Consider the following 12,227-nt stretch of genomic DNA (forward strand, 5'->3'; position numbering starts at 1 on the left):
CAACTGATTCAGCACAGACAGTTTAACCAATGAGGTTTCAGTGGAAACAAGAAGCACCTGACTGCAATCAACTGATTGCACTTGTAAGAAACCAGATTGGTGAAAGGCTGTCCTCATGATGGGTATGAACAAAAACCCGCACCCACTGCGGCCCTTTGTGGAATAGTTTGCCCACCCCTGGTCTATACAAACCTACACCCTTGAAGCAAATTAACATGCACCCCCTACATTGGGATAATGTCGCCACCTACAGGCGATCAGAACTGCAGTGTCTGATCATGTGACCATCACAGTGCCCAAAGCGCTTTACATTGGCTCACATTCACCCATGCACAGTATCATACTCCAGTGGGAGGTGTTGATGCCCTCGAGGCGCTGCCATGGCCACTGGGTGTTCCACAAAAAAGAAAATACAATTTAAATCATTAACAAGTAGAGTGCCGACAAAACAAAACAGAGCTAGATCACATCCAGAATGTGCTGCACTGTGCCTTGCTCAAATATCACCGCAACAGTTGGCATCTCTCCAACAACTGTTTACTATTTTAACATTTATCTGCAGTGGGAATGAAGCCCTGGCTATCTGATGCTTCTTATAGTTGCACAAATGTTATTATCTGTATGAAATGATTGTAGTACAATTCACTTGCTTTACGTACTAATACCTAAAACAAACTTTATTATTATTATTATTATTATTATTTACATATATAATTACCAGACAGAAGTGTGACGCCTGTCTGGATGTCATTTGGAGGCGGGAGAGTCCAAAATAACCCTGGCAAGTCTTTCTTACTGTGCACTTGCAGCTGTCAATCACAGGCCAAAACAAGATGGCAGGCTGCTGGAGCTGGTTCCTCCTTCTAACAGGCAAGTTTGATCTTAAAATAGTGTACAACTCTTATTTGTGTCTCTCGAGTCAGGTTTTCTATTGTCATATTTGCTCGTACAGCAGTTGTGAGTTCGGCTCATGCAGAGATCAAATTCGACATCCCGGCAGGGAAGTTTTTCTCCTATGAGTTGATGAGGGAGACATTCCAGAGTGACTTTGAGCCACTGTCCCAACTCTACTGTAAGTGTACAGTCCCTGTTTTGTTGGATGTACCTCCTGTTGTTTCCTCGTTAAGTTGGTCAACTTTCAAAAAAATATGCAGTGGGGCGCCTTTACGATGACCCGATGGTGTTTAAATGCAACAAGCAGTACTTCCCAGATCTCCCTGAGTGGCTGCACTTCACCCAGAGACATCCCTACGACAACGGCTTTCTTTATGGGACACCAATGTCTCCAGGGAAAAGCGTCATTGAGGTGTTTTTCACAGTCAATAGTTGGAGTTTTGTAGTTGCTGACTGGTAAGAGTTGCAAGATAATCTCATCTTGTCTCTTTCAGGTTTATGCTGTCAACAAGCGAAGCTATGAAACCACCAGGCAAATTCTCGTCCTTAACGTGTATGCAGGTACAAAATATCTTGCTTAACTAGATTAATTTTCCCTGACCAAACTCAAAGCTGAATTCATATTTGAAATCAAATCTGATTTCTAATTCATGCTACTCCCTCACCCACTTAAGCCAAGACCCCACCTTATCAGGCGGAATTTTTCATCAAGCTACGTGAGATCGAGAAAGTGCTGCCCCCTCCTGTCCAGGGTGAAATCAAGCAAGACCTACAGAAGCTGTGGGACACTGAGGCCTTGGACATTGTCAACATCTCCAACGCTCTAGACCGTGGTGGTCGTGTGCCTCTCCCGCTGGCGGGACACTTCGAAGGGTAATCGCTAATTTGGGTTTTTGTCGCATTTTCCAGCTCCCCAATTGATTAATTTTTAATCTTGCCCTTTTTCCAGAGTGTACGTGAAGGTGGGATCGGAGCAGAACTTCTCCTCATGCCTTCTGCGGACACAGACGGCAGCGCATCGGCAACAGTGCGCAGCGGGTGCTAAGGTCAAGGTGCCTGGGGGATGCAACTTCTGCAGAATCCCCAGCAACTGCATCAGTTGGTGCAGCACCGAGCTGGTGAGACCATTTTCTTTGTACATTTGCTATGGATGTCCTATGATAAGATGATAAGGTTTTTAAAATGTATTTATTTTATTTTATTTTTTGTATTAACTCATTGGCTGGCATTAACCGCGCTAGACATCCAATCCAATTTCATTGACAGTAAAACGTGATTACTCAGAACCAGCGATTTGATGTCTGTAACTGTCAATGGTAGTGAATGCGTTAAGCTGAAGTGCTTCTCAATTATTTTTGGTTATGCCCCCCAAGGAAGACATAAATGTTTCGCGCTCCCCCAACTCTCTGCTTCCGCTGTATATAGTATCGTTTGTCTATAAAATTATCATGAGTACACCTGTACATAACACTGTGTGATGTTAACATTAAAGAAAAAAAGTAATTTAGATTAACTTACAATAGAGTGTAGCTTTATTAACATTGTTTTGTTCGTAACAGAAAAGATTTAAAGCACATCAATTTGCCTAAATTATTTAAAAAATTAAAATTAAAAAAGTCACATCCAAACTGTAAACACACACAAGGTACATTTTTTACCATTTGATACTGAAAAATACAATTAAAAAATCAATAAATAATAATAAATTCAATTTGATTAGCAACATTAACTCAGAGTACAATATGCCAAACAATTTGACCGAAAAATCCCCAAAATTAATAGAACAAAAATAACATTGTCACTGGACAGAGGGACAGTTTTTATTTTTGCTGCAGGCAGTGTCAGCTCCTTTTGCTATGTTGTGCACTGGGCAACTTGGTATGCCACCTTTTATGATGCTGAGAGTGCTTGCTGGTTTACTGACGTAACATTTACAAAGCTAGACGATTGTTGTCAATATTTGGCAAGTTTTCGCTGGAAAAAAAAATCAAGCGGCTTATCAATGTGACATCTTAATTGATTTGGCTTCATGCGGTCTGCTGCCAACATTTTTAGACACAGTAAACATACTGGTCTTTCCTCGTTGCCTACTGTATTAAAAGTGAAACCAAACACTACTTTTTGTCAAATTTCCTCATTTTAGCTCTTCATATCTCCTGTTCTTTGCTGCGCGTTCTTGTTTGGTCCAAAAATATTGCGCACACTCTGAAAATGAGGGTGCCACTGCCACCCACTGAGTAGATGTCCAATTACACTTCATTCTAGTATGGCAAAAAAGTATGTTCCCCGAGGTCACATGCGCAATCCTCCCCTGCATCGCTTTGCGCGCCCCACTGTTTCAGAAGGACTGGGTTAAGGGCTACAAGCAACAAAATAATCCAGAGGTATAAACAAGTTATCTAAGCGAAACTTGGGCGGCGCCATCTTTGACATTTTCTGTACGGATTTCCGGTTTAGACAGAACAACATGAAGTGCGGTTGAAGTAAGCAGTGTGTAGACAAAGTTAAAACTGCAAAATCAAACCAGAGGAACCCACAGAATCTCCAAAAATGGATTCAGCACGATGTACAGTGGGGCAAATAAGTATTTAGTCAAGCACCAATTGTGCAAGTTCTCCTACTTGAAAAGATTAGAGAGACCTGTAATTGTCAACATGGGTAAACCTCAACTGTGAGAAACAGAATGTGGGAAAAAAAAAAAAACGAAAATCACATTGTTTGATTTTTAAAGAATTTCTTTCCAAATTACAGTGGAAAATAAGTATTTGGTCACCTACAAACAAGCAAGATTTCTGGCTGTCAAAGAGGTCTAACTTCTTCTAAAAAGGTCTAACGAGGCTCCACTCGTTACCTGTATTAATGGCACCTGTTTTTACTCATTATCGGTTTAAAAGACACCTGTCCACAAGCTCAGTCAGTCACACTCCAAACACCACTATGGCCAAGACCAAAGAGCTGTCGAAGGACACCAGAGATAAAATTGTAGATCTGCACCAGGCTGGGAAGACTGAATCTGCAATAGGTAAAACACTTGGTGTAAAGAAATCAACTGTGGGAGCAATTATTATGAAATGGAAGTCATACAAGACCACTGATAATCTCCCTCGATCTGGTGCTCCATGCAAGATCTCACCCTGTGGCGTCAAAATGATAACAAGAACGGTGAGCAAAAATCCCAGAACCACGCGGGGGCACCTAGTGAATGACCTACAGAGAACTGGGACCACAGTAACAAAGGCTACTATCAGTAACACAATGCGCCGCCAGGGACTCAAATCCTGCACTGCCAGACCTGTCCCCCTGCTGAAGCCAATACACGTCCAGGCCTGTCTGCGGTTCGTTAGAGAGCATTTGGATGATCCAGAAGAGGACAGGGAGAATGTGTTATGGTCAGATGAAACCAAAATAGAACTTTTTGGTAGAAACACAGGTTCTTGTGTTTGGAGGAGAAAGAATACTGAATTGCATCCGAAGAACACCATACCCACTGTGAAGCATGGGGGTGTAAACATCATGCTTTGGGGCTGTTTTTCTGCAAAGGGACCAGGACGACTGATCTGTGTGAACGAAAGAATGAATGGGGCCATGTATCGAGAGATTTTGAGTGAAAATCTCCTTCCATCAGCAAGGGCATTGAAGATGAGACGTGGCTGGGTCTTTTAGCATGACAATGATCCCAAACACACAGCCAGGGCAACAAATGAGTAAGAAGCATTTTAAGGTCCTGGAGTGGCCTAGCCAGCCTCCAGATCTCAACCCCATAGAAAATCTGTGGAGGGAATTTAAAGTCCGTGTTGCCCAACAACAGCCCCAAAACATCACTGCTCTAGAGGAGCTCTGCATGGAGGAATGGGCCAAAATACCAGCAACAGTGTGTGAAAAGCTTGTGAAGAGTTACAGAAAATATTTGGCCTCCGTTATTGCCAACAAAGGGTACTGGACTGTCTCAGAAAATTAGAATACACAATATTCTAATTTTCTGAGACAGTCCTGTATATTGTTCTATGTAAAGGACGTCAGCCAAGGTCGGCCCCCCACATTTTTACCACGCCAAATCTGGTCCCCTTTGCAAAAAGTTTGGACACCCCTGCTTTAAATGGTGGATTAATGTACAGGACTGTCTCAGAAAATTAGAATATTGTGTATTCTAATTTTCTGAGACAGTCCAGTACATAACAAAGTATTGAGATGAACTTTTGGTGTTGACCAAATACTTATTTTCCACCATGATTTGCAAATAAATTATTTACAAATCAAACAATGTGATTTTTTTTTTTTTTTTTTTCACATTCTGTCTCTCATGGTTGAGGTTTACCCATGTTGACAATTACATGCCTCTCTAATATTTTCAAGTGGGAGAACTTGCACAATTAGTAGTTTTCTAAATACTTATTTGCCCCACTGTATTTCCAAATTGAATCAAATCAAAAAAATTTTGAGGGGTTTTGATGAGTGATGCCACTCCAGCTCCATTGTTGTTTTGGTTAGAGAACATGGAAAAAAGTCATGAGCAGAAATGCGGAAGTAAAGCAGAAGTACCTTGGAAACTTGTCTGTAGGATATTGCAAAAAAAAAAAAAAAATCATAATAATATACAGAAAGTACGCTTTACTGGTACTGAAACAAACAAAGGAAATGTCCAGCGACAGCAAAATATCAAGAAAATCATAACTAAGATAACTCAGTTCATTACACTGAAGGATAAGTAACTTGCAAAAAAAGAAGGGATTTATAAATTTTCGTTTTGCTTCATTGAAACGGCTGCTGTATTAATAGCCCTTTCTTATTGGCTGTAATGTTGGGGCAGCTTTGTTCAAATTGGAATTAAAGAAGACTTTTAGATACAGTATGCTTTGTTTTATTTCAATACATTTCCGAGGTATCGGATCGAGACTCAAAATCCGGTGACTCGAACTCACATGTGTACAAAAATATGTGATCGGGACATCCCTAAAATTTACACCACAGTGGTACCTCTATTTACAAAATTACGTAAACTGAAAATTCCATAAGTAGAGACGCGTTGTCCATGTAAATGCCCTAATCCATTCCAAGCCCCCCCCAAAATTCATATATACCGTATTTATGGACTATAAGTCGCACCTGAGTATAAGTCGCACCAGCCCAAAAATGCGCAATGAAGAGGAAAAAAAAACATAAGTCGCACTGGAGTATAAGTCGCATTTTGGGGGGAAATTGACTTGATAAAATCCAACACATAGAACAGATATGTCATCTTGAAAGGCAATTTAAGAGAACAACATGCTGAATAAGTACAGTATGATAATGTTACATGATGCATGTACAATGAAATGCGAAAGTGACCAGTATATTAACGTAACATAGCTATTAAGAGTTATTCAGGTAACTCTAGCATAAAAAAACGTGCTAACAAGTTTACCAAACCATCAGTGTCACTCCAAAACACCAAAAGAACATGTGAAATGATATAATAATGTGTTAATAATTTCACACGTAAGTCACTCCAGAGTATAAAAAAACTGCGACTTAGTCCGAAAAATACGGTAAATAAAGCATTAAAATGCATCAAAATGTGTAACAAATACATGTTAACCCTTGAGAGTCGAAGGACGCGCCGGCGCGTCCTCAGCGCACGTCGTCTTTGAAGCGCCCTCACGTTTTAATTACGTCACCCACATGCCGTTGGTTGGTCTCGTTTTAAAGTGCGGAAGTTGCGGTTTACTCTCGTCATTATTTGAAGTCAATCGACCAACTAAAACGTGAGATATTGTCATTTAAGTTTTATAGTTTTATTGTCCTCTCAAAAAAACATTAAAACGCTGCATGGATCATTTGTTTATGTCTATATTTCCATCATTTCTTGTCCTTTTTCAAAACGGAAGCTCCATGAAAAAAACACAAATCAAACGAACCCTTTCGAAGTCACAGTGGAAGCACAAAATGCGTTTTTTAAATAAATATAACTGCCGTGCGAGGTTCCACCGAACGAGAGGGAGGAGTGTTCTGAAGCAGCGAGGTGGCGAGCGACGGCCGTGTGGCTCGAGCAGCGACTTTGTGTGACTTTGAGAATGAACGGAAAACTAAATTTAGCGCAGGCAATTGTGCTTTTTGATCAACTTGAGGAAGAGGATGGTCCAAATTTGTCATCATCGTCTTCTTCGGAAGAGTCCTCGAGTGAAGATAGTGACGGATTTGAACACGTGGGTGACGCCATCGACGAGCAGAGGTAAGCAAACTCACTTTTTTTTTTTGATGCTGAAAAAGTTTCTTTTGAAAGTTTCTTTTGATATTGCAAGACAAAGTTAATTTTGATGCAATATAAGTGTGTGTTTGTGTATATAATAATAAAATGTGCATATCAGATCAAAGTCGTACGTGCACTGTGTGTATCCAAGGCAGGAATTTATAATTGTGATGATCTTCTTTCTATATGAAGATTAGGGATGTAGCACATATTCAGCTATGGTATTCTTTCTATTGTCATACATATAGATTTCCATTATTATTTATTGCTGTATATATTTTTATTTTATACTTTATTATTTTCATAAATACTGACTTTTTTTCCATGTACATTTATAGTGACAATGAAAGTAAAGTGAAATGAAAATGGAAGGGTGGAAAGAGGACCGACACCCCATGGAAGTGTGGGCTGTGTGATGTCGCCCTGTGTCGAATTCCAGTACGAAACTGCTTTTCGGAGTGGCATGCCTGAAAAAAATTTAACTTGTTTATTGTAAATATTTTTGAAAATACTTTTTTTCCCCAATGTTGTATATATTTTTTTTCCCTCACAATCAGTCTTCTCAATTTGTCTATATAAATGTGTGTTCAAGAAGCTTGATTGTGTGTACATAGTTTTCATCAGGTGATGGGCCGCAATACCTAAACTCATAAAGAGACGGCCTCTAAACACTTTTTGTGTTAGATGGTATATATTTTTTCACTGTTCGGTCTGCTGTATATAACCTGTTTTGACTAGAGCATGTATAAAGGCAAAAAACGCCTATGGCTATACCTGTTGTTTATGTTGAATTGTCAAATATAAGACTATTTATTCTAAATTTTTTTGGTTGAATGTTCATCCTAACATGTTGAATAAATATTACAAAGTTTCAAAATGGTTCGTTACGCATGTTTGGTTGTCAATTGGACATCAATATTTAAAAATTTGACAAAACGATTTTGGAATTTTTGGTCTTTTTGGGCCCAAAATGATGATTTATAATTGGTCAGTGAATGAAACAACAGTTTGGACATGAAGTTCAAGGTGTCACAAAAAAAGGGACCAAACCAGGCCATCGTAAACAATTCTTTCTTTGAAATATAAAGGCAACTTCAAAGGCATGCAAAATCAGACAAAATAGCCCCAGACCTTAAAGGGTTAAGATTAGATTATTGCACAATAGCAATAAAGTGAGAGTTGTGCATCATGTAAAAAAACAAAAAATAAAGGATAAATGTTAATACACTCACGTAAAGCTGTCGGAACACGAGGGACGAATGAAGAGTACGCTGGGATACACACATACACATAAGTAGAGGTTTATCTTACCCAAATTGATGCCAGGAAGATGTTTCAATAGCCAATGGCAGACCAGCTATAAGCATGTTACGTTCAGTAAACTCTGGAAGCTGCGAGTAGCAGCCCATACTGTATTTTTGCCTTTCTTATCCTGAAATTTCTTACGTAACAAGAGGCAATATTTTAACCTGAAATTTCCTTATGTAGAGACATTCATAAGTAGACGTACCACTGTACTAAGAAATCACATAAACAGGAAATGTGTCTCGTGGCCTCACAACCTGACAACACCCCTTGCAGTTCGATCTGTCCCAGCAAGAACCAAGCCCACCCACCCCTACCTTGGGGTCCGGTGTGCTGGAGGCCGGTGTGGACTTTGAGCCCCCCGAGTCCCCAGAGGACCGCGACTTTTTGCCGGACTACCTCGTGACGGTCATCGTGCCACTTGCGCTGGCCCTCATCTTATTCCTGCTGCTCGCTTACATCATGTTTGGACGTCGCGAGGGCGTGTATGTATACAACTGGGCACCATTGAAATACTCTTTGATCACATCAAATACAAAATGTTATGTTTTCTTACAGTGACAAGAGGAACGCAAAGACAAACCAGTAAGTAAAGAGGGTGGGTGGGAAACTTGGGATGGGAGCTACAGTAATTGTAATGTTCTCCATGGGGGCACAGAATCCAACTGTACCACCACCACACCATTTTGGACAACACTGACGAGCTGAGGAATATGGCGGACCACCGAAGCGCCCCTCCGCCGCTCTCTACACTACCCATGTTTGACAGCCGCACAGGGGCCCGGGCGACACCCTCTGACAGCCCCCGTATGCCCCTCATCATGGCTCAGCAGTAAGAACGTTTTTCTTTACACCTTTTATTCGAAGTCTTTCCTCTTTGATTTTGTTTTTTTGTCTGCTACTTGCAGCGACCCTCATGTCGACCCATTGCCAAGGTAAGATTTTGCACTCTTTTGGCTTTTCCAAAGCTTAAAAGTCATAATATGTTGCGTTTGCCTCTGCAGGAAGTAAGAGCGCTGACAGAGCCGTGTTCCAAGAGGGCAGAATGTGTTGTTAGCATTTGTGAGTGTTTTTTTCTTAACTTTAGGCTTCCCTTTTGCCTTTGTTTTTGATTATATTTTCAGTATTTTAGTACTAATATACATTTTGAAAACTTTGTTGTGGCAATTTGGACTTTCACGAAAAATAAAAAAGTTAGTTGAGGTAATTTATATTTACACATAATGTTCATAGACTGGCTGTGATTGCTCATTTTAAAGTAGAGGTCGACCGATATGGGATTTTCAAATAATATTTTCTGCCGATTGCCGATTTTGTAAGCTGATATTTGAGGCAGGTCTACTTTTTTTTTTTTTTTTTTTTTTAAGCACATAGATTATGAAAGGGATTCTTTAAAAAAATGCTTCAACAACTTCAAATTTACAATGACGACCTGGGACTAAAAGGTTTCATTCGGTCTTCTGCAACCAAACCAACGAACGCAGCACTTCTTTTTATGATTATACGCACTCAGCAAGAACAGTACTTTTTTTTTCTTCAAATAATTAAACCCACCAGGACATCACGATGAGATGTAAAAAAGTGAGGGTTTAAGCGGATGCTCGCCATGCTAATGCTAATGCTAACATAAATGGTGTTATACTTATAAAGCGCTTTTCCACCTTTCAAGGCGCTCAAAGCGCTTTACACTATCTCGCCATCCACCTACTGGTGATGCAGCACCAGGAGCAACGTGGGGTTCAGTATCTTGCTCAAGGACACTACTACGCTAACGATAAAAGTTACATTTAGAGTGCATTGATCACTCAGAAAGCACATTAAAAGGCTAAAGCATCATTGCATATTCAATCATGCAAGATAAAAACAGTTTACAAAACAGGCAGCCTGAAGCTTCCTGTAGCAGCCTGCCTTCAAGCTGCTTCAGGGTCCTTCCGTGGTCCTACCATCAGTCAGCGGCGGCACCAATGGCCCACACAGATGCCTGATCAAAATCCAAATTTTTTATAAGCTTTTTTTTTGTGTGTGTGTCTATCGGCCAATGTTAGAACAAAAATTCCATATATCAGTCTACCTCTATTTTAAAGTGCCATTGACGGTGTTAGACACCCAATCCATTTAGACCCTCCCATTCAAAATGGATTGAACGTCTAGCTCTGTCAATGGCAACCAATGAGTTAACAACGAAGGGACCCGAAAAATGCCTCAACAGGTGTAATAAGAAGTGACCGATGGGAGAGCAAAACCCAATTGCATTTTCAAGTAGTAACTACTGTATGTATAAATCCATAATTTCAAACTTTGTCTTTTTCCTAATTTTATCAAATCCAAATATTTTGAAAGGCCTTAGCCTGGTACTAGCTCTAATGGTTAACAAAAATAAATGTAAGATATAATGCAGAATGATATTTCAATGTTTTTTTTTTTGTATTGCTGTTAAATAAGTGTAATCCAAATTTGAATGGGTGTTAGTAGAGTTATCCGATAAGGACTTTTTAACTTATATCCTGGTATTGTTACTCCAAAAATCTGATAACGATATCAAACCAATACAGATACACGAGGTCGTTGACATAATGTTACAATTGCTAATTGTATTGTGATTCCCCACTGGATGCTTTAATAATGATAAATGTAACAACTTCATTGTTTTCCAAATAAACATTCTGTGAAAAATTACATAACTTCAACTGAAGTTATGGGAAAAATGCCTATATTGCAACACTATATTTAGTTTATACTTCCTTATTTTTCATTCATTTATTGTTCATTTAATTTTTGCACGATGGTCTGCTCACATAACAAATCCTAAGCATCTTACTTTGATAATGGTCAATCAGCATGACTGCTTTGCTAAGCTGTGACCAGCCCTTGTAAAAAGGCAGAAGGCTTCTACAATTACTTTGAAGGGAACATGCATATTGGCCCAAAACCGATAATGAAAAAACAATGTCGACATTATCCGATATCATTTTAGAAGGCTTTTATAGTGCCGATAGTGTCGGTTAGCAAATAATTGTAAAATCTATATATAGCTACGCTTTTACTCGTTTAATTGTCGTAGTTTTTGGTCGTGTTCAATGAATGCATGTTTTGTTTTGTTTGTTAATAATTATAAAATCATAATATCGGCCACCCAATAATATTGTACAACTCTAGTTGTTCGTCTGAATGTGCTTTGCAATTGGCCGGTGACCAATCCAGGCTCTCGTTCAAAGCCAAATACCGTATTGGCCCGAATATAAGACGGTGTTTTTTGCATTGAAATAAGATTGAAAAAGAAGGGGTCGTCTTATATTTGCTTCTAGACGTTATACCCATTCACGACGCTAGATGGCGCCAAATATCATTGAATCGATGTTCTGTCATGACAGATTTCAGCTACTCTCCCCATTCACGACGCTAGATGACGCCAGATATCATTGAAGCAATGTTCTGTCATGACAGTTCTCAGCCATGCAGTTTAACCAGTTTGCATTATTTTATTGCAATGTTTTTCCTTCTTCAGATTTGTTTAAAGACTACAGTTACAGTTAGACTTCACTTTGATGGTTAATGCAGTTATTGCAATTTTGTTGTTTTATCAAAATAGATTGGTTTATTTACATTTCAAAAACCAGAAGCCATTCATGTACGAATGTGATTGCACTTCAGTTTACATATTTAAATGTTCAGATATCAAGATTTGAATGAGGCAAAATAACATGCTTTTTCTCTCAAATATATTGTTATAATCATTTTTTTCAGATGTACTGTAATTATTTTCTGTATAAAAATTAATTTGGTGTTCAAAAAGTCTTTTTTC

At 39.2% G+C, this 12,227-nt stretch overlaps 1 protein-coding gene across 2 annotated transcripts; it reads left to right on the plus strand.

The window, feature by feature from the left end:
• The first annotated feature begins 721 nt into the window (after positions 1–721).
• sgca (sarcoglycan, alpha) lies at positions 722–11,341 on the plus strand. 2 transcript variants are annotated; one of them, XM_057826382.1, is made up of 11 exons: positions 722–870; positions 953–1,072; positions 1,155–1,306; positions 1,389–1,455; positions 1,569–1,767; positions 1,844–2,012; positions 8,702–8,910; positions 8,984–9,010; positions 9,084–9,257; positions 9,334–9,360; positions 9,430–11,341. In XM_057826382.1, exons 1-11 carry the CDS (start codon positions 834–836, stop codon positions 9,434–9,436), a joined length of 1,188 nt encoding a protein of 395 aa, XP_057682365.1. In that variant the 5' UTR covers positions 722–833; the 3' UTR covers positions 9,437–11,341. The 2 variants fall into 2 exon arrangements, with proteins under 2 accessions (XP_057682365.1, XP_057682366.1); XM_057826383.1 differs by having other exon boundaries at positions 735–870; positions 956–1,072.
• Positions 11,342–12,227: the final 886 nt, after the last annotated feature.

This window comes from Corythoichthys intestinalis, chromosome 21 (assembly GCF_030265065.1).
Source record: "Corythoichthys intestinalis isolate RoL2023-P3 chromosome 21, ASM3026506v1, whole genome shotgun sequence".
Taxonomy (NCBI): domain Eukaryota; kingdom Metazoa; phylum Chordata; class Actinopteri; order Syngnathiformes; family Syngnathidae; genus Corythoichthys; species Corythoichthys intestinalis.